The sequence below is a fragment of the Entelurus aequoreus genome, linkage group LG02, assembly GCF_033978785.1.
Source record: "Entelurus aequoreus isolate RoL-2023_Sb linkage group LG02, RoL_Eaeq_v1.1, whole genome shotgun sequence".
Classification (NCBI taxonomy): domain Eukaryota; kingdom Metazoa; phylum Chordata; class Actinopteri; order Syngnathiformes; family Syngnathidae; genus Entelurus; species Entelurus aequoreus.
In genome coordinates, this window is record NC_084732.1 from 92,709,378 (window position 1) to 92,733,025 (window position 23,648).

Genomic DNA, 23,648 nt, shown 5'->3' on the forward strand with positions numbered 1-23,648 from the left:
AAAGGCATAAGTTGTCAGCCGTCCCCATTTATAAAATAAAATAAAAATAATGAAATTATCTTTTTGTCATATGGTAAAACAAATCCATAAAGATGTGTTTTTATGTTAGCTGCTAGATACGTTGCTTACAATTTTTAGAGTCCAAGTATATAGAATAGTTAGCTCTTAGCTGCAATGCTACTCACTCTTATTGGAGCCGAAATAAGTAGAATACTTAGCTGTTAGCTACAATGCTACTCACTCTTATTGGAGCCCATGTAAGTAGAATAGTTTGCCAAAACTCTACTCACTCTAATTGAAGGCCATATAACTAGAATAGTTAGCTGTCAGCTACAATGCTACTCACTCTTATTTTAAACTCTGCATGATGTACATAATTGCCAACAACTGTCTAACTCTGCCAAAATACGGGAACGACTTTGACCATTTATATGTCAATAACTTGTTCTCTACAAGATTGTGATTGTATATTTTATACATATAAATGTATAAAACTGTGAAAATATTGTGTGAAGGAAGACGTGTTACTTTTAGACTCACTCAACATATTTTTTGTCTTAAGGTGCCACACATTAGAACAATATGCAATCATTTACGTAAAGAAATATTTATGCAGTCACTCAGTTTTTTTGTCTCCATCATGCTCTTAAACAAAAGAAATAAGCGATACAAACTGTACAGTGTTTATAATGTAATCATAATATATAATAATAATTGAAGTAACCATTTAAAAGGGTATATTTTATTTCTCATTACTGTAGAATTGTTTACAACTGTACTGTATGGAAGGTTAATAATGTTTTTATATTAAATAAAACAAAACATTTATATGAACTCATTTCTGTAAGATACAATTTAAATTTGAATAAATATTGAAGATCTTAAAGTGCTTTTTCTTCCCAGTTGAAAAAACAATGTTGTCTTTTTGTCTGTTGCCATCACGCCGTGTTGATGGGCTCATATTGCCCATCCAATTTCAAATATTACCACAACGGGACATTTGCATTGCAATTAGGGCTGCAACTAACGATTAATTTGATAATCGATTAATCTGTCAATTATTACTTCGATTAATCGATTAATAATCGGATAAAAGAGACAAACTACATTTCTATCCTTTCCAGTATTTTATTGAAAAAAACCAGCATACTGGCACCATGTTGTGGACATTGGGGGTGCAGCATACACCAATAATAACACAGAAATGTAACTCATCAGAACTGAATCAGATATTGTACACTTTTCTGTTGTGAATAATAAAGGATTCATTTTAGGCTGCCTCTGAATAATAGCATGAAATATTCCAGCACCTTCATAACGTTTAGTTATACTAAAGTGTCACTCAAATCTAAATATATTTATATAGCTTTATCGGCCCAGCTACATTGATCCATTATGAAACCAACCTGAGATATTTCTGTCCGTTACGTTTATTTCCAAATTGGTAACCGTGCGTTTACTCTCTCAAAACGGAGTCAAATGTGCCGGAGACACATTATCAGCCCCGCGTTGCAACAAAGGCATAACGTTAAAGTTACTTACAAAAAAGCTGAACTCATGAATGCTTGTTGCCACTATGGACTTAAAAAGTTACGTACTGTGAGTTCTTCCCTTCATCCATGGCTCCAACATGTTTCCTTTTCAGGTGCTCCTGAAGCAATGTTGTACTTCCGTGCCATTTTGCAGGAAACGCTCTTCTTTGAAGTCTTTAAAGTAAAGTGTTCCCACACTTTTGACGACTTAGGTTGTACAATTTTCTCCATTGAAGTAATAACCTCAAGATGTTTCTCCGCTAAACTATCGGTACTGTTTTCCTGCGCCATTTTTCAAATGTTTCCAGACGGCGTGGTCACGTGAGCTGCACTTGACACATCATTGGCTAGCTTACCTCCACCTCATGAGACGTAGCCTCAGCGCCGTCCTGGCGCTGTTTTGTACTGTTTTTGTACTTATATTGATTATTGTTTCTCAGCTGTTTGTAAATGTTGCAGTTTATAAATAAAGGTTTATAAAAAAAAATAAAAAACTTTTTTTTTTTAAATAACATTTAAAAAAGCCTCCGCGCATGCGCATAGCATAGTTCCAACGAATCGATGACTAAATTAATCGCCAACTATTTTTATAATCGATTTTAATCGATTTAATCGATTAGTTGTTGCAGCCCTAATTGCAATCATCATTTTTTTCCTCCTAAATTGTTACTTTGCGGTACTTCTCACTGGCGAGTGGCAAGGCTGGCTGTCTGTGTGTAAAGTTGGCACCCCCAACCCTGACAAAGATTGTAAATAACAAAAAAGAGGGCTCACTGCGTTCAGTTAATTCTACTGTTAAATACACGCCGAGTGAGACATCTTTCTCCCTGTTTGAAGCGAGAGACGAACAAACGCGCTCAACAATTCTGATTGGCCAACCTGTCTGGAAACACAACTTCAGCCTCCGGTGGTTATTTATCGCACTGATTAAAACCTCCACGTGGATTAATGGTGCATCTTCTTCCTGGTTACCTGCTTTGACATGGATGTTCTGCTCCTGCAGCTGCGAAGCAGACCCTTCAGCCCTGGCCAAGTATGTTGTTGCCCTGGTGAAGAAAGACAAGACTGAGAATGAACTCAAAGCCTTGTGTATTGACCAGTTGGACGTCTTTCTTCAGAAAGGTAACTGGCAAATCTGTGGTAGTAATTCTTGATTCAAGTTCTCGTTTGATCTGTTTTTTTTTTTTGTGTTGATGTGGTTCTTCTAGAAACCCAGCAATTTGTGGACAAGCTGTTTGAAGCCGTCAACAACAAGAGCTATCTGCCTGCCACGGAACAAACTCCCGCTGTGGTGAAGCCGCTGGACAAAGATGAGCAGAAAAACGATGAGGTAGCATTTTATAAGTCATAAAAACTAGAGATCGAGCTATTATCGGCGTCGATATTTGGCATTTTGACGTATATATAGAACACACCTTCTCATTCAATGCGTTTTCTTTATTTTCATGACTATTTACATTGTAGATTGTCACATCAAAACTATGAATGAACACGTGGAGTTATGTGCTTAAGAAAAAAAGGTGAAATAACTGAAAACATGTTTTATATTCTAGTTTCTTCAAAATAGCCACCCTCTGCTCTAAATACTGCTTTGCACACTCTTGGCGTTCTCTCCATGAGCTTCAAGAGGTTGTCACCTGGAATGGTTTTCACTTCACAGGTGTGCTTGCAGCTCATGGAGAGAATGCCAAGAGTGTGCAAAGCACACTGTAAGTGTTTATATTTTATGCTCTTTTTGTCGAACCCGTTTTTATGGCAAGGACACAAAATATGCAATATTTATATATTTCTGATTACTGCTTTGCACACTCTTGGCATTCTCTCGATGAGCTTCAAGCACACACCTGCTCAGTGGCCTTGTGGTTAGAGTGTCCGCCCTGAGATGGGTAGGTCGGGAGTTCAAACCCCGGCTGAGTCATACCAAAGACTATAGAAATGGGAGCCATTACCTCCCTGCTTGGCACTCCGCATCAAGGGTTGGAATTGGGGGTTAAATCACCAAAAATTATTCCCAGGCGCAGCCACCGCTGCTGCTCACTGCTCCCCTCACCTTACAGGTTTTATATATTTTATTATTGAATGTATCAAATGTGATGAATATTTAATGGGCCGCAATGGAAAGAAGCCTTTTGGCTTTTTGTGCCATCCATTTGCCTTTTTAAAGCATTACATGGATTCAATTCTTTAAGATGTCAATAAACTTCTCAATCAATCAATCATTCAATCAAACCTCCCAGGGTGTGAACAAGGGGATGGGTTAAATGCAGAGGTTAATTTCACCACACCTAGTGTGTCTGTGTGTGACAATCATTGGTACTTTAACTTTAACATGTGAAGTGACAACCATTTCAGGTGACTACTTCTTGAAGCTCATCCAGCCATCCGTTTTTTTCCGTTTAAAGTTATTTAACATGAAAATCTATTTTCCACGATTTTTGGTTTGATAATATAAAAAGGAAAATGGATTGTTATCCATTATCCGAATGTATTAATGTGTTTGAAGATTAAAAAAATGGGAATTAAAACAGCGAGTGGCAAACTCTTTTCTCTATTCCTTGTTCAATATTTGGAGATATGGTAAGATTGCACATGCGCAGTGTCTCTTTTCCATATCCTCGTCTGTGAGTGACCCAGAACAAGAAGAGCGATGTTTGTATGCTCGACTTGTCACTTTTCATGTCTCTGGACATTAACTAAGTGGACGGGAACTCTTGACCGCGAGAAACTGACACCGTTCTTTGCACTCTTCGTTTTCTGTTGTTCCGGGTCACTCACAGACAATGTTCCCTCTAATTTTTCATGTGTGTGAGTAAACGCACAAACTCCCTGAGCATTCAGTGGAGCACATGTGAGCAACATCAGACGTGCACACTGTGGCCACACCAGTGTCACACCTGTCCCAAACCTGACATCATAACAATTTAAATGTTTTATTAAAATCATTTTCTGATTTAAGTGATTTTGCCCTCTTACAATGACAAAAACAAAAAAACATGTTTTTCATGACCTATGTGCTAATATTTTATGTCTGGCTGCGGGTCCTGCCTTTAAAATAAATGTTACCCCTTTCAGAGATTACATTTAGTTCCTGTAACTTTCTGTCTGTAAAATACATCTTTTTATTAGCATTTATGAAATCTAGTGACAATATTTCATGAATAATATCCTTAGATTAACATTCTTAATAAATGGCAGTAAAACAAGCTGATTGTGGAGTCAGAGTGTTACAACCTGGCATTTACACATTGTGTGGCGTTGGGGTTGTCTGACTTTTTGTGTGGCCATAAACGCAGCACTGGCTAAGTGCCATGAGTGCGTGTGTTGGTGCAGGTGAGACGGAGCGAGTGGCTTCTGTTGAAACGACGGATGACAAAATTGGTTTAAGCCTGGTTTGTATGGCAGAAAATTACCAGTTTTTTTAGATAAACATTTTTTTTCTCATGTTTACTCTTGGTGTGGTTACAAACAGTTTTGCTGAATAAAGTGATTGATGGAATTCCTGTCCGTAAAGTGTCTCAACAGACGATAATTGAACTGTGTTGACAAAGATTGTTTTAGTCATTGGGGCCACTCTTGTTGTCACTTGTCACTCACAGAGTTGCATTGCAAAATTATACAGAATACATTGTAATGTGTTTATTTTGTTTAAAGTTCAGATGGGATTTTTGATTTTCTGCGCGGCATTAATTTGCTGTGCGCAGAAGACGCGTGAGCAGTGCGCAATTGCGCAGTCGCGCACCTTAGACGGAACGTTGCTCACAGACGAGGATCCTGAAAAGAGACAGGAATGGAGAAAACAGTTTTCCACTCGTTGTTTAAATGCCCTGTTTCGATTTTCAAACACATTAATAAATTTGGGTAACAATCTTTTTTTTTTTTATATCATCAAACTAAAAAAACGGTTAAATTAGATTTTTGTGTAGAATTTTTTTTCTGCTTCCAAACGACAAACGGATGGCCGTGATGTACACGGACTCTATTCAGGAGTGTTGACTTACTCTGCGTCCACTTTTGTCTTTTTTGAGCGAGACATGTTGGGGCAATGAGGGTGCGAAAGCACATGGTCGAAGCAGAGGACGTAAAAGGGCAGGTTTTATGTTTCATTTATGTCGAGGAGGAGGAGCCGCAGCCCCGCTTTAGTCTGTACCTCTTGCTTGGCATACTCGCATGGCCCTGCTACCAACCGTTTGCTTGCCTAACAGAATTGCTATTGCGACATCCTGTGGATTTATTTAGAACAGCAGGTTCTTTCATGAAAAATTGCCACTCCATCCATCCATCCATTTTATACCGCTTATTCCCTTCGGGGGCGCTGGAGCCTATCTCAGCTACAATCGGGCGGAAGGCGGGGTACACCCTGGACAAGTCGCCACCTCATCGCAGGGCCTCTAAGCAAGTTAATGAAGTTAATTCCTCATATTCTTTGTGCTTCTGTAATATTGCAATATTTTCTCGTAAAATTATTACTTTTTTATGTAAAATGATTACCTTTTAATAAAAAATGGTGACATTTGTCATATAAAATTTGGACTTTTATCACAAAAATCAATTTTTTTTGTTGTTCTTGTAAAATAGTGAAATTTTTTGGAGTAAAAGTGTGGCTTTTGTCATAATTTTGCCAAGCAAAATTCCAATGGTTATTATAATAGTGCTGAAATGTTTAAGTTTTCTTATAAAACCGCGACTTTTGTCGAGTAAAGTTACGACTCTTTACATAAAATTGCCAAACATGTTAAGTTTTTTTTGTAAAATTGTGACTGTTATCGAGTAAAATTCCAACTTTTATCATGACATTGCACAAATGTTCAGTTTTTCTTGTAAAATGTTGATTTGCGTTGAGTAAAATGACGACTTTTAGTATAATACTGCCAACATTCTAAGTTTTTCTTGTGAAATTGTGACCTTTTTCTTGTGAAATTCCAACTCATTTTTCACAACAAGCTTTTTTATATTTGCATAGTATGTATATATTATTAATGTTGTAAATACACTTCTTTATATATCTAGAAAGGCTGGTCCTAAAGAGGTAGGCATTTTTCTCAGGTCTCAAGAAGGTAACAAATTGCCACTCATTTTTATAATTGGCAAACTCATTTCGCGGACCGCGGGGCAGTTTGAGCCGATCGTTTGCCATTCCTGGTGTAAATGGTTGATCATAAGTCCAATTTTACTTGACCAATTTACACCATTTGAGACTTGTATGCAGTTTTAAGTCGAGACATCTGATGGCAGTTAGAGCGTGTGTGTCTGTTATCTGTGGATGCAAACTTGTGGACTTCTGAGAGGTGACTTGCATACTGTATTCTCTGTTCAGACAACCCGAGAAGAGGAACGTGACAAAAAGTTTCCTCGACGTGTGAATAACAGCCCTCCACTATCAAGTTCCCGCTACAGCAGAGATGGCAGGTGTGTACACTTTATCTCCAATGTGCCATGTCAATATTTGAATCACCTCGAGCTGCCTGTTGTATATTTTTTTAAATTCTAATTCTCAGGAGAGCAGACGACCGTAAGAGGGACGACCGTACCAGAAAGAGGGAATATGACCGCATCCCACCGAGGAGGGATTCCTACCGGGATCGCTACAATCGGAGAAGGGGCCGCAGTCGTAGTTACAGTCGTAGCCGAAGCCGGAGCTGGAGCAAGGATCGTACTCGAGACCGGGAGCGTGACCGGGATAGAGAGAGGGATAGGGACCGTGACCGAGACAGAAGCATGAGTCCCACTCACAGCAGAACCCGCTCTCGAAGTAGAGGTAAGAGTATGGGAGTGTTACTGTAGCAAATATATTTACACATTTGTAAATGTACTAATTTGTGTGTCTGTATAGCAATCAGAGTGTGTGTATTCAGATCTGTGTACGGGTTTTACGATGTCTCTCTCGTTAATCAGAAGCCACCAATCCACTGTAACTACGTTTAGCCAACCACGGGAGACACTACGCAACTAGAGGAGGCAACTCCTGAAGGAATTGTGTGTGAATGCTCCAGTGCTGAAGTTGAACTGAAATGCTGACAGAATGTAGTATGAATGTAAGAATAGTTTGAATGTTGGAATGGTTTGAATGTTGAAGAGTTTTTAATATCCCGGAAATACGGAATTTGGTTTGGAACTTGGGAAAGTGTTAGTTTGAATGTCCAGGAGGAGTGGAAAGTGGTAATGTTGGAATGGTTTGAAAAGGCTGAAAAATGTGGGAAGTGTGCAACTTAGAAAAATGTCCCATTCCTTTCACTGGGAACTTCCTGGAAATTTGGGAATAGTGGAATTTTTTAAAAAAATGATTAGGAGAATGAATGATAATTGCCCCCGATAAAAAGACCCCCCTGATCAAGAACTCCCTTGGTGCTCTGGGTGCATCTGTTAAAAGCAGCCTCAGAAACCTTGGGGTTGTGTTTGATCAGTCCATGTCTTTGGAGGGTCTCTGTCGTCAACTGACCAAAAACTGTTTTTTATCATCTCAGAAATATTTCTAAAGTGAGAAATTTGTTGTCCAAAATTGAATCTAGAAATGATCATTCACGCGTTCATTTCGTCTCGCATTGACTATTGCAATTCTCTCTTCACCCTTTTCAACAAGTCGACGCTAAAGAGACTTCAGACTGTACAAAATGCGTCTGCCAGACATTTGACCGGTGCTCCCAGAACAGTCTGTATCACCCCCGTTTCATCCAGTCTTCATTGGCTTCAAGTTAAATTCCGCATTAAGTTTAAAATTTTAGTCCTGACATTCCGTGCGTTGCATGGTGGGGCCCCTCCGTACATCATGGACTTGTTATGCCCCTACTCTTTAGGAAGCAGCCTCCGGTCTTCTTAAGATCCCGAAAACCCGTGGAGACCTGGCATTCCAGGCTATAGCTCCCAGACTCTGGAATAATTTGCAGCAGTCCCTCCGTCATCTTGACTGTGTTGACACTTTTAAGAAACATTTGAAAACTTCTCTTTTTAGTTAATGCACCTTTTAACTATCATTTAAATCACCTCTGTATCCTTTTTATGATGTTTCCCCTGTTGTTTTGAATTGAATTGTTGTTTTACTTTACCTATGTTTTGTACAGCGCTTTGTGATTTTTTTCTGTGAAAAGCGCTTTATAAATAAAATGTACTTACTTACTTACTAATGAGCTGAATTGGTTGGTGTTGGAATTGTTTTCAAGTTCTTAAACCAACTTGTTTTTTTGTCGTGACTAAGAGGAATGTTTTAAATGGGTTGAAAAATGTGAAAGGAGTCATTGCACTGAAAAAGGTTGGAAATAAGGTTAGAAAGAACGCAGGAATTCCTGGAAATTTGTTGAACGTGGAAAATGGTTGTTTGTGTTGAAGGTGTAATGGTTTGAATCGGTTGAAAAATGTGGAAGGTAGCGCACGCCAACATTTGGAGAAGAAGAAGAAGAATAAATAGAGGAATTTTGGTGTAGAAAACCATATATGTGTGAAGGCTTTGGAGCATTCACACAATTAAAACCAATCAGAAACAACATAAGGCGGGTCTTGGCGCCTCATTTGTACGTTGTTTCTGATTGGCTTAACTTGCGTGGTGTCTTCCGTGGTTGGTTGAATGTAGGCACACCTCAGATACACGCACGCACTTCTGAATGCGCATGCACACTTATTACACGCTCACAAATCTGGATGCGCTCGCTAAATTGTACATGGCCAAAGTCTCGCAAAAGGCAGGTGTAAGTAGACAGCCTATCGAGGGTTCTTTCTGATTAGGGACAGACAGACAGACAACTTAAAACACACATATGCGGATCTAAAACGCACATACGCAGATCTGAATACACACCAGTGTTTCCCACACATTCATTTATTTGTGGCGGCCCGCCACGAAAGAATTACGTCCGCCACAAATAAAAAAATGTTTTTTTATTTTTTTATTTTTTGTCCTGTCCAGCTTCTCAGGCAAATCATATAGTTGATGTAGATGCCCATATAGGCTGTTCAGATTTACTTTACAAAAGAGAAGTGTAGGATACTTCTCTTGTCGCCTTATTTGTATTTGACCACTACTGTTTTCTGTTTATTTGTTACTGACTGTGGCAGGACACCTCTGCCTCTGTTTCACTTTATGTTGCTGGTAAATAATATGGTTGTAGTAGTAGGCTAAAGTTAAATTATTTAGTATGCACTAATTAAAGGGGCAGAGCTTTAAGAGACATTTTAGCTTTTATATTTTATAAGATGTATTTTTTGTAAGAACCACAATTAATAAATATATTTCAGTGAATAACTTATTGTTCAAATCTGTATATAAATATGTACATAAAGTGTTGTAATTATATTGTAAAATGGATGGATGGATGGATGGATGGATGGATGGACGTTTAAAACAAAACGGTTATTATTAATAAGTATACATTTTTTGAGCCTTTTTAGAGAAAATCATATTGTAGTAAATTATGCAAATTACTCGATTATGTCAGGGTGACCACGCCCATAGCCACGCCTCCATCGCCACAGGTATCTTGGCAGTTTATGGGAAACACTGCACACACTCGGATTGATATACAGTACGGGCCAAAAGTTTGGACACACCTTCTCACAACACAACTGATGGTCCCAACCCCATTGATAAAGCAAGAAATTCCACTTATCAACCCTGATGTGACAATCTACAATGTAAATAGTCATGAAAATAAAGAAAACGCATTGAATGAGGAGAAGAAGGTGTGTCCAAACTTCTGGCCAGATTGAGGGTACACATTTGCAAATGATTTTGCTATAATAATACTTCCATATAAGAAGCAGATTGAATCAGGAATGGCGTGTTTTTGAACCTTAAAAACTGGACAGTATAATCTTGTCTCGCTCTTGTCAAATTTCCAGAACGAGATTCTGGGAAGTCCAAGTACGATCAAGACCGAGCGGACAGGTTGGAAGGCGTCGATGGCTACACGCCGACCGTTCTGGTTTCCGCGGCAACCACCTCGCATTTCCCAGTGCCGACTCTGAGCAGCACCATCACGGTCATAGCTCCCACTCATCATCACAACAACAACACAACCGAGAGCTGGTCAGCGTTCCACCCGGATCGGCCGGTGGATCACGGTCCCTTCAGGGGGCCCCCTCCTCAGCAGCGAAAACGCTGCCGGGATTATGACGGTGAGAAATGCAAATGAAAGTGAATGTTGTGGACTTTACAGACACTAAACATGTGCAAACATGTTATGTCCTCCAGAAAAGGGCTTCTGCATGAGAGGAGACATGTGCCCCTTTGACCATGGAAGTGACCCAGTCGTAGTGGAGGATGTCAGTCTGCCCAATATGCTGCCCTTCCAACCTCCACCTATGCCTGGTGTGGACCCCCAACCGCCCCCAGGTCTTCCACCTCCACCTCTCATGAACCCGCCACCTGTGAATTTGGGGCCTCCTGTACCCCCACCAGGCGCCCTCCCACCAAGCCTGCCGCCGGTCGCCGGTAGGAATTCCGACTTGTTTTTGTAATTAGAGAATGTGTTGAGTGGAACTGAGCTACTGTTAGGCCTGGGCCCATAACACATTTTTCTTAATGCTATGTATAGATTATTGCCAATAAAATATATTATTGTTAACAATATTAATATACCACTGATGTAATGATATAAAATAATAATAATGCAAGTATACCCTTTCGAATGCAATAAACTTGTATTTTCCTATATACTGTATGTAAACTTAGAAATATCCAAGTTAAAACAAAATCAAAAATAAAATATAGTCACGGTTATCAATATTATCGCGGTATTGTTGAATATGCTCAAAAAGTACTTATACGCGCACTTAAATCTTTTAATCAAGTTGTATTTATTTTTTAGATGATTAGCAATTTAGCTGCAGCCTTTTCAGTATAAAGGGACATGGTCATGTTTCAGGTCAATACAAACTTTTCCCTGTATTTGTCAGGACCACCTCCTCCTCTTCCACCACTTCAACCATCAGGAATGGATGCACCCCCCAATTCCGTTACGAGTGCTGTTCCCACCATTGTCACTTCTGGAATGCGCTCTTCGGTGCCTCCAATGTCAGCACCACGTTTCCCCTCAGGTTAGTGTCACAGTCATTGTTACCTGGAGTACTGAACTTCCCCTCCCGGGCATTGCTGGAAATGTGTGGTTGTCAAAACACGTTATGTCAGTTTCACTTTTGGAAAGTAACTTTTTCAAACAAAGTAGATCAAATGACAAATGAACATTTGGCATGTAGACACCTTGTGATTACTAGTTTTATATTGTAGTGAATATTGCGAACATTGAGCAGTGAAGATGTCTTCCTCTTAACCAGACACCTATGAGACTGACGTGTATAATCCTGAGGCTCCCAGCATCACCATCAGCTCCAGGCCAATGTACCGCCATCGTGTCAATGCCCAGAGGCCCAACCTGATTGGTCTCACAATGGGGGATGTGGACCAGCCACAGAGAGGTAGGCCAAGTATCAGTCCCTTTATGAAGATGTCATCAGTGATATATCGTCTAATGATGTTTTTAATATTTTAAACGCATTAAAAAAATGCAGTAGCAATGCTTTTTTTGAGCATGTTCATTTCCAAACTCGGTTGTCTGTAGGGGTGTAACGATTGATCGATATAGCGATTTATATTCCTTAAATACGAGTAAATCAATCTCTGCTCTGCTAGTTGGCCTTCCAGAAAATATATACCGATCTAACATTGATTTAAAAGGTAATTAGTTGATTTTATCGATACTAGGAAAGAAAACATTGGCTTTAAGGACGACAGACGTTGTTTTTAGCACGTTTTAAATTAATAAAAACGTACAGGGGCGGTATAGCTCGGTTGGTAGAGCGGCCGTACCAGCAACTTGAGGGTTGCAGATTCGATCCCCGCTTCCGCCATCCTAGTCACTGTCGTTGTGTCCTTGGGCAAGACACTTTACCCACATGCTCCCAGTGCCACCCACACTGGTTTAAATGTAACTTAGATATTGGGTTTCACAATGTAAAGCGCTTTGAGTCACTTGAGAAAAAGCGCTATATAAATGTAATTCACTTCACTTACAACTCTACGAGAATCTGTCGCCTGTCTGTGACGTCATCACTAGGCGCCATCAGTCATCAAACCAAGTATGGTGGGTACCTGAAGAAAAGCAGGCAAATGAAAAAATGAATGATAAACCATTGTGATCCATTGTGTGGAAAACATGACAGACAGATGTTCTTAAAGGGTCGTACATTGGATATGTAAAATACAATGGTAACACGACAAGTCTCTTATGGTGAATAATCTGAATTTATTTAGTGCTTTACTATACCAAAGCGCTTTACATTGTACGTCACTTTCAGCCATTCACACACACACTTTCACTCACTGATGGCGGAAGATGCCATGCAAGGCAGCTAACCACGACCTATGGAGCAGGGGTGAAGTGTCTTGCCCAACGACACCACAGCCGTGACTATGATGGCGTAAGCTGGGTTCGAACCTGGAACCCTCAAGTAGCTGGCACAGCCACACTGCCATCTGCGCCACACCACCTATGACGCCATGGTACACACCCTGGTCGCCCGGGCAAAGCAGTGTTCATGAAGAAGCAGCACGAAACAGGAGATGGTTTCACTTTCTCTTTTGATAAAAATTAAAATGGGAGTTTGTTTATTAGGCGGGTCTGAGTGTTGGCGCAGGGATGTGAGTTGAATAGACGGAGTGAGACTACCAGTTCCTTTTGCTTTTATCTTTCAAAAGAGTGCTTTCAACGCCCCACACCTTGGACACGAGTAGTGGCAGGTCAAACCACTGTTCATTTAACCTGAAGAGATCTGGTTGCACTTATTTTTTTTTACATTAGCCAAAAAACAAACACAAAATATGTCAAGTTAAAGTCACACACACACTGGGTGTGGTGAAATTTGTCCTCTGCATTTGACCCATCCCCATGTTCACCCCTTGGGAGGTGAGGGGAGCAGTGAGCAGCAGCGTGCGCCGTGCTCAGGAATCATTTGGCGCTTTGACCCCCTATTTCAATGCTGAGTGCCAAGCAGGGAGGTAATGGGTCCGATTTTTTTGTAGTCTTTGGTATGACTCAGGGTTTGAACTCACGACCTACCAATCTCAGAGCGGACACTCTAACCACAAGGCCACTGAGCTGGCTGTAAAAGTAGCAGGCAAATCTACTGCTAAAATGTTGTTTTTTGTACTTTTATTGAAAATAACCTGAATGTTTATAATGTGAGCAGAAAATGTTTCCTTTTCTTACTTTGACCTAAAGTGTTGGTTGCACTTTATTCAAATAAGATGTGAATGCATTGGCCATTAATTGTTATTTACTTGTTTGTATCCATAATTAATTTATACATAATTCCCTTACAAGACATAACAGGAATATGGGAAACTTCACCTGCAGTTTATTTCCCACACAAGTTAATGAATCGATTTCCACTCACTGAAACGTTTCGGATCGTATCGTTCTAAAAATATTTATATACCTGTATATATCGGCCCTGAATTGTGTTGGCAACCACAAATATCGAATCGAATCCTTGTTAAAATGAATCGTTACACCCCTAGTTGTCTGGTTTTCCAAAAAAATATTGAGCTGTCTGAATGTGTCCTTGTCCAGAATTGACCTGCCAGTCTGTGTTCTTCTCCAGACAAGGTCCCAAACAACAGTATGAGGATAGTGATGGACTCTGGCCTAAGAAAGAGACCAGTTGGTCCACATGATGGAGGCACTGTGCACCAGAAACCTTGGTTTGACAAGTACGCACAAAGTGACCAGTAAATTATAATGAAGCATATCTTCGATTCAGCACAACTATGGATTTTATTTTTCTGTCAAAAGTATCCTCAATGAAGTCTTTTCTTTTTGCCAGGCCTAACTATAACAAGCCCAACCACCTGGGCTACTACAGGAGAGGCCCGTTCAACTCCCCCAACACAAAGCTGCTGGTTCGGCAAATTCCTCCCGAGCTCAACAACATCAGCAAGCTCAATGATCATTTCAGCAAGTTTGGAACCATCGTCAACCTTCAGGTGGGTCAGCTTTTAACGGTAAACATCCTACATTTCTTTATTTTATGCTGCGGTTTATCGGTCTACTTACTGGTCGGCGATGAGCACATCAACACGGACGTTTAAAAGTAATAGATCAAAACCACCTGACCCAGTTTTTCCATCTGAGGAAAAAACTGCACTTCAAGATGTTGAATATTTGTGAAGTGCATTTTTTTGCTAATTGAGAGAGTCCATTTTATTTTTGTTTACTAATTTAGGATTTTAAAAGTTCTTGACCTTCCAACTGTAATAGTTTAAAAAACAGGAATCAAAGTTACTTGCTTTTGAAAAGAATATTGTTATATTTTGATTACATTACTACTACTTAATTTGGGCTCAAAATAATACTGACAATAATATTGTTTATCGCCAAGAATTTGTGGGACAATTATGGATTTGTACCTGTATTTTTTTTGGTACTGGTTCCTAATTAGGTCGGTCCATGAAGACCGTGAAGATTCCAGAGTAATGATATTATCAGTATTTATTGTTCCAGCTGACTGACGTAATTATGACACGCTGCCTCATTCAGTTCAGCTGCCACTGGTACACATTAAAATCAGCTTTAGAATAATGACAAATAAGGAAGCAACACCACACAAAAGTTTGTATTGCAACAATATTTCCTCCTCAAAGTCACGTACGCTGTGTCAGTTTGAACACAGGAACACACTTCACTCACGACGAATTAATTAATCCACAGGCCAATATATATAATACACACTACACACACATGCATATTTTATTTATATAATACACACTACACACACATACTTATTTTATTTATATAATACACACTACACACAAATACATATTTTATTTATATAATACACACTCCACACACATACACATTTTATTTATATAATACACACTACACACACATTTTATTTATATAATACACACTCCACACACATTTTATTTATATAATACACACTACACACACATTTTATTTATATAATACACACTACACACATTTTATTTATATAATACACACTACACACACATTAATCAGTAGCACAACACTCAATTTGGCTTCTGGTCCTTCACTCAATTACGTCCATCTGCAACATAAACACAAATAACATTTCCTATTGTTACAAAATGCACACCCACTTAACATGCTAATTGATTGTATTGATTTATATGATATATCATGTGAATGTATGTTCTCTGCACATGCATGCCATTTATAAATATTATTTCCAGCTGAGTGTAATGAATGTAAACACAGTGATGGATGTGTGTGGTCTTTACAAGAAGAACTGCACTGCACACAGAAGATGACCTAACTGCACACATAGTTGACTTCTTTAAGACTTCCCTGTTCTGAGATGTTACTGTACATCACACTGGAGGTGGTATGGGTTAATTTGTGCTAAAATAAACGCTAATTAAAATGCATTTTTTTTCCCATCTTTATTGCCACAAATGACATTCGGTACCAATAAATACCGGTGTAGATAAGGAATACCGCTAAGGGTACCGTAACGATAAAACCTTAACGAGACAATACTGGGGAACCTCCATTTACAAACTTAATTGGTTCTTAAACATGGTTCATGAATAAAAGTTTGTATAGTGAAGCATAGTTCCCCCTAAGAAACAATGTACACATTAATAATTGGTTCTAGCCCGGACAAAAGTCCATATTTGACCTGTCTCCCCTCAAGATGGTCTCCTGCTGGCCCCACTATGGACTGGACTCTCACTATTATTTTAGATCCACTATGGACTGGACTCTCACTATTAGGTTAGATGCACTATGGACTGGACTCTCACTATTATGTTAGATCCACTATGGACTGGACTCTCACTATTATGTTAGATTCACTATGGACTGGACTCTCACAATATTATGTTAGATCCACTATGGACTGGACTCTCACACTATTATGTTAGATCAACTATAGACTGGACTCTCACACTATTATGTTAGATCCACTATGGACTGGACTCTCACATTATTATGTTAGATCCACTATGGACTGGACTCTCAAACTATTATATTATATCCACTATGGACTGGACTCTCACAATATTATGTTAGATCCACTATGAACTGGGCTCTCACAATATTATGTTAGATCCACTATGGACTGGACTCTCACTATTATGTTAGATTCACTATGGACTGGACTCTCACAATATTATGTTAGATCCACTATGGACTGGACTCTCACAATATTATGTTAAATCCACTATGGACTGGACTCTCACAATATTATGTTAGATCCACTATGGACTGGACTCTCACACTATTATATTAGATCCACTATGGACTGGACTCTCACAATATTATGTTAGATCCACTATGAACTGGGCTCTCACAATATTATGTTAGATCCACTACGGACTGGACTCTCACACTATTATGTTAGATCCACTATGGACTGGACTCTCACAATATTATGCTAGATCCACTATGGACTGGACTCTCACAATATTATGTTAGATCCACTATGGACTGGACTCTCACACTATTATGTTAGATCCACTATAGACTGGACTCTCACACTATTATGTTAGATCCACTATAGACTGGACTCTCACACTATTATGTTAGATCCACTATGGACTGGACTCTCACAATATTATGCTAGATCCACTATGGACTGGACTCTCACACTATTATGTTAGATCCACTATAGACTGGACTCTCACACTATTATGTTAGATCCACTATGGACTGGACTCTCACACTATTATGTTAGATCCACTATGGACTGGACTCTCACACTATTATGTTAGATCCACTATGGACTGGACTCTCACAATATTATGCTAGATCCACTCGACGTCCGTTGCACCGGTCGCCCAGTGGGGACGTCCCCACATCTGCGGTCCCCTCCAAGGTTTCTCATTGTCCCATTGGGTTGAGATTTTCCTTGCCCTGATATAGGATCTTAGATCGTTGTGCCTTGTGCAGCCCTTTGAGACACTTGTGATTTAGGGCTATATAAGTAAACATTGATTGATTGATTGATTGATGAATGGTGAATGGTGACCTGCACAATTCCCCCTGGCTAACTGCCATGTTTTGAATGAAAAAAATGTGTGATTTTAGGTGGCGTACCAAAACGACCCAGAAGGTGCGCTGATCCAGTTTGCATCCCCAGATGAGGCCAAGCGGGCCATCCAAAACACAGAGGCTGTCCTCAACAACCGCTTTATTCGGGTCCATTGGTTTCGTGAGAACGGAGGTGATGGCCACGGCCAGTCTTACCCACAGCAGGTGCAGCCCCTGCCAGTCACAGTAAGACTTGCATTCATACTCTCGCTCTACAATAAGTAGAAATCATAACCAATCTTTCTAATGCTCCTTATCCTTTGCATTCTTCACAAATTCATGTCACCTTTAGTACAGCAAGGTTGTCCCGATACAACTTTTTCACTTCTGATACCAATAATGGAGCCTTGAGTATTGGCTGATACCAATATTAATCCGATACGATATCAGCACAAATCATAGTATATGTATCTAGAGGCGTTAGCGAGTGAGAAAGTGCAAAGGACGACAAAATAAAAGTTCTTCTTCAGTCAGCTTGTTTAGTTGACTGTGTGTGTGTGTGTGTGTGTGTGTGTGTGTGTGTGTGTGTGTGTGTGTGTGTGTGTGTGTGTGTGTGTGTGTGTGTGTGTGTGTGTGTGTGTGTGTGTGTGTGTGTGTGTGTGTGGGGGGGGGGGGGGGGGTTGGTCACATGACAAGAAGCGGTCCTTTTTTTACCGTAAAATCTATGGTCTTTTTCTTACCGTAAAACATAGTTGTTTTTTTGTACTGTAAAATCTACATTCTTTTTTTTTTTACTGTAAAATTTATAGTCTTTTTTTGATTTTTTTTTAACCGTAAAATCCGAAGTCGTTTTTTGTTTAGTTTTTTACCATAAAATCTACAGTTCTTTTTTTTTTCACCGTAAAATCCGAAGTCGTTTTTTGTTTAGTTTTTTACCATAAAATCTACAGTTCTTTTTTTTTTTTACCAGAAAATCTAGTCGTTTTTTTTTTTTACCGTAAAATCTAAAGGTTTTTTTAAAGGTTTTTTTCTTGTAAAATCTATAGTCGTTTTTTGTTTTTTTTACTGTAAATTTTTTTTAACCAGTAGTCGTTTTTTTAATTAATTTTTTTACGTAAAATCAAAATGATCTCACAAACGATTAAACAGGCGGTATAGCTCGGTTGGTAGAGCGGCTGTGCCAGCAACTTGAGGGTTCCAGGTTCGATCCCCGCTTCCGCCATCCTAGTCCAGGGGTCGGCAACCCAAAATGTTGAAAGAGCCATATTGGAGCAAAAATACAAAAACAAATTTGTCTGGAGCCGCAACAAATTAAAAGCCATATTACATACAAATAGTGTGTCATGAGATATACATAGAATTGAGATGACTTAAAGGAAACTAAATGAGCTCAAATATAGCTACAAATGAGGCATAATGATGCAATATGTACATATAGCTAGCCTAAATAGCATGTTAGCATCGATTAGCTTGCAGTCATGCAGTGACCAAATATGTCTGATTAGCACTCCACACAAGTCAATAACATCAACAAAACTCACCTTTGTGCATTCACGCACAACGTTAAAAGTGTGGTGGACAAAATGAGACAGAAAAAGAAGTGGCATAAAACACGTCCTAGAAAGTCGGAGAAAGTTATACATGTAACAACTAAGGTGAGTTCAAGGACCGCCAAAATTAGTAGGACAAAACGACGCTTGCCAAATACTCGCATGTTTAATACAAACAGTGTGATTTATAACAATTAGGGAGGTTTGTGTCATGTTTGTCATCCTACAGAAACCATATTAAAACAATATTTTTTTTCCCCCTCATCTTTTTCCATTTTTCATACATTTTTTAAAAAGTTTCAGAGAGCCACTAGGGCGGCGCTAAAGAGCCGCATGCGGCTCTAGAGCCGCGGGTTGCCGACCCCTGTCCTAGTCTCTGCCGTTGTGTCCTTGGGCAAGACACTTTACTCACCTGCTCCCAGTGCCACCCACACTGCTTTAAATGTAACTTAGATATTGGGTTTCACTGTGTAAAGCGCTTTGAGTCACTAGAGAAAAGCGCTATATAAATATAATTCACTTCACTGCACTAAACACGCTGCAGGACTGCATGTATCACACATGATATCACACAAAAGTAAACACGCTGTGGGACTGCTTGTATCGCACATGATATCACACACAAGTAAACATGCCGCAGGACTGCTTGTATCGCACATGATATTACACACAAACACGCTGCAGGACTGTTTGTATCGCACATGGTATCACACACAAGTAAACACGCTGCAGGACTGTTTGTATCGCACATGGTATCACACACAAACACGTTGCAGGACTGCTTGTACCGCACATGATATCACACACGATTAAACACGCTGCAAGACTACTTGTATTGCACATGATATCACACACGATTAAACATGCTGCAGGACTACTTGTATCGCACATGATATCACACACGATTAAACACGCTGCAGGACTACTTGTATCGCACATGATATCACACACGATTAAACACGCTGCAAGACTACTTGTATCGCATATGATATCACACAAGTAAACACGCTGCAAGACTACTTGCATCGCACACGATATCACACACAAGTAAACACGCTGCAGGACTGCTTGTATCGCACATGATATCACACAAGTAAACATGCTGCAGGACTGCTTGTATCGCACATGATATCACACACAAGTAAACACGCTGCAGGACTGCTTGTATCGCACATGATATCACACAAGTAAACATGCTGCAGGACTGCTTGTATCTCACATGATATCACACACAAGTAAACACGCTGCAGGACTGCTTGTATCGTACATGATATCACACACAAGTAAACACGCTGCAGGACTGCTTGTACCGCACATGATATCACACACACGTAAACACGCTGCAGGACTGCTTGTATCGCACATGATATCACACAAGTAAACATGTTGCAGGACTGCATGTATCGCACATTATATCACACACAAATGAACACGCTGCAGGACTGCTTGTACCGCACATGATATCACACACACGTAAACATGCTGCAGGACTGCTTGTATCGCACATGATATCACACACAAGTAAACACGCTGCAGGACTGCTTGTATGGCACATGATATCACACAAGTAAACATGTTGCAGGACTGCATGTATCGCACATGATATCACACACAAGTAAACACGCTGCAGGACTGCTTGTACCGCACATGATATCATACACACGTAAACACTATGCAGGACTGCTTGTATCACACATGGTATCACACACGATTAAACACGCTGCAGGACTGCTTGATTCGCACATGATATCACACACAAGTAAACATGCTGCAGGACTGCTTGTATCGCACATGATATCACACAACATGCTGCAGGACTGCTTGTATCGCACATGATATCACACACAAGTAAACACGCTGCAGGACTGCTTGTATGGCACATGATATCACACAAGTAAACATGTTGCAGGACTGCATGTATCGCACATGATATCACACACAAGTAAACACGCTGCAGGACTGCTTGTACCGCACATGATATCATACACACGTAAACACTATGCAGGACTGCTTGATTCGCACATGATATCACACAATTTACATGCAATCTATCTGATACCGTTTTATTTATTTATTTATTTTGCTGATATCTGACCAATATCAACATCGGGTCGGGGCACCCCTAATGGCAGTAATACTGGAACAGTTTGTGCTGGCATGGCAGCCTTCAGAAGTTGTATTTTCTGCAGCTAATACTGAATGAAATCTTTTCAACATTCAGCAGCCCTCAGCAACATCGTTGAAACAGTCCGTCAAAGATCGCCTCGGGCCTCTTCTCACCGCAAACTCTGAGCCGTCCCAGGACTCCAACGTAGCCGCCCAGGTGTGTGTGGCCACTGCTTGTGGAAGTCTGCAGTAGATGTTTATACCTATTAACTTGCTACTCTCATACTGCTGCAGAATTCTGCCAAAGCATCAGTGAAGGAGCGTTTGGGTTTCTCCACCAAACCTGCTTCTCCGGTCGAGAAGGCAAGTCTTCTTCACGCAGCCATGTTCTCCTCCTACACGTTGTGTAAAGGTCTTGTGTCTACATTTTACACGGTTTCAGGTGTTTTCTACCTCTGCGGGCCTTTCCAAGACCGTATACAATCTTGCTGCCGTGAAAGCTGTCCAGAAAACCACAGAGGATGCCCTAAAGAAGAAGCAGGTGAGAGGAGAAATGTCAATAACATTAATGGAGGTTTCACTCAAAACCACCCGTATCAGCCTATTAGCTGCACTACTGGGATTATTCTGCTGCAAGCAAGTCCACTTGAAATGGAACCCTTTCCCACTGGGATCCATTTCATTTAGAGTTGCAGAAGTTTTAGTAGGTAGAAGTAGTTTTGGTTTTTTTAGGGCTGCAGCTATCATTCATTTTAGTAATCAAGCAAGTGAGAATGTAACTATAAACGTTATGAATGATAACTCCCAAAGGTTAGCATCACCATTTTAAATTGGAATAATGGAAAAAAACCTGATTGATACTGCGCTTTGTTAAACTCACGGACTGACTGGCGCCAGCTCGCTAGCGCAAATGCTAACATGAAAACAAGTGACATTAAGGTCATTCCCCATTAAGGTAGTACAAACCTCAATTTAAACTTATATGAACATGTCTGCGTAAATAAGATATTCAATTTTGTACATTGAACCTACAAGCTGTGCTCTCTTATGACAGAGTGATGGTTCTACACTCAAAAGTAATACGAGATGGCGGTGTTTTTACGGTGCGTTCAAGGACAGCTGAACAGAGTAGGACACAACGCCCGCTGGAAATAATTAATAATCTTAATATACCGTAATTTCCGGACTATAAGCCGCACCTGACTATAAGCCGCACCAGCTAAATTTAGGGGAAAATACAGATTGCTCCATATATAAGCCGCACCCGACTATAAGCCGCAGGGTTTTGATGTGTAATTAGCGTAGTATATAGAGGTTCCTGCTACCACGGAGGGGATTGTCGGGACAGAGATGACTGTTTGGGAACGCAAAGCGTCCCATTTATTAACAATAAATCTTTCAATCATTCAATCAAACTTTCACATCTTTGACATGGCGAACAATATTAATGCAGAGTACAAATAATACAACGGTGCAAAGTAATACAAAGTGCTCGCCTGTACGTTATCAAAATAACCAGCCTACCGGTATATGAAAAGTCAGTCTTTAATCATTGTGTCATCGTCTTCCTCCTGTGTACTAAAACCACCGAACTCCTCTTCGTCGGTGTCGGAGAAGAACAGGCCGTATATAAGCCGCACCGTTGTATAAGCCGCAGGGACCAGAACGAGGGGGAAAAGTAGCGGCTTATAGTCCGGAAATTACAGTACTTTATTTGTTAGGCACTTTTCATTTAAATACATCTTAAATTGCTATAGTCAAAAGCAATATTTAAAACAATGAAAGCATTAAAACAGTTAAAATACTAAGTAACTAAACACTATCAGTGAAACATAAACACAAAACATGCAAAATAATGGCTTTTCTAACAATGTGTCTGTTCAATTTATATATTTATATAAAAAAAAAATCTTGGTTAAAATATTTCAGTGTGTGTATAAGTATTTTCTGAGCACACAGAAATATTTTGTAAATGTTTGTTTACATACCTTAAGTGTTTCCAAACGGTGTCTGTAACATTGCAGTAAAACGGCTGATCAAACAAGGTAAAAGTCATGGTCATGGACCCACTAGCTGCGGAAGCTAGCTCTCCAATCAGCTAAATTGACTCAATAACTCAACGGTGACGTTTTGGCGAATTTACAAAATTGAAACAATACAAAAAGAATGCTGCTGTAAGTTAATAATTCTAACAGACACTTGTGAACGTGTTAGCATATTAGCTAAGGCTAATGACGCTATCGTCAGCACGTTACGATGGCACGCACAAATATGCATGAAAACACTCCTACAGACATCACACATGAGACGGTGTAGTAAGAAATAGTTGTTTTAGTTATATTGTAAAGCTTATAAACGTTGCTTTGAGTGATAAATGAAGAATCCATATGAGTAGAAACGCTATGGACAACTGAAGACAGAACAGCACTAACGGCTCAAAGCTTTAAACAGCAGGAAGCGTTCAC

General features: G+C 39.8%; 1 protein-coding gene across 2 annotated transcripts in view; it reads left to right on the forward strand.

The window, feature by feature from the left end:
- The window catches only part of LOC133641401 (RNA-binding protein 26-like), a 40,943-nt gene that overhangs the window by 6,079 nt on the left and 11,216 nt on the right, over positions 1 to 23,648 (forward strand). For both annotated transcript variants that reach the window (XR_009824273.1, XM_062035156.1), the window contains exons 2-15: positions 2,536 to 2,654; positions 2,741 to 2,862; positions 6,847 to 6,938; positions 7,028 to 7,287; positions 10,359 to 10,634; positions 10,711 to 10,950; positions 11,415 to 11,555; positions 11,793 to 11,933; positions 14,118 to 14,226; positions 14,340 to 14,499; positions 17,585 to 17,773; positions 21,299 to 21,400; positions 21,478 to 21,546; positions 21,626 to 21,724. Coding sequence is in view for 1 of the 2 variants with exons in the window: in XM_062035156.1 (XP_061891140.1) it covers positions 2,536 to 2,654; positions 2,741 to 2,862; positions 6,847 to 6,938; positions 7,028 to 7,287; positions 10,359 to 10,634; positions 10,711 to 10,950; positions 11,415 to 11,555; positions 11,793 to 11,933; positions 14,118 to 14,226; positions 14,340 to 14,499; positions 17,585 to 17,773; positions 21,299 to 21,400; positions 21,478 to 21,546; positions 21,626 to 21,724 (2,119 nt within the window). In the remaining variant the exon portion in view is untranslated. The remainder of the gene's footprint in view (positions 1 to 2,535; positions 2,655 to 2,740; positions 2,863 to 6,846; positions 6,939 to 7,027; positions 7,288 to 10,358; positions 10,635 to 10,710; positions 10,951 to 11,414; positions 11,556 to 11,792; positions 11,934 to 14,117; positions 14,227 to 14,339; positions 14,500 to 17,584; positions 17,774 to 21,298; positions 21,401 to 21,477; positions 21,547 to 21,625; positions 21,725 to 23,648) is intronic.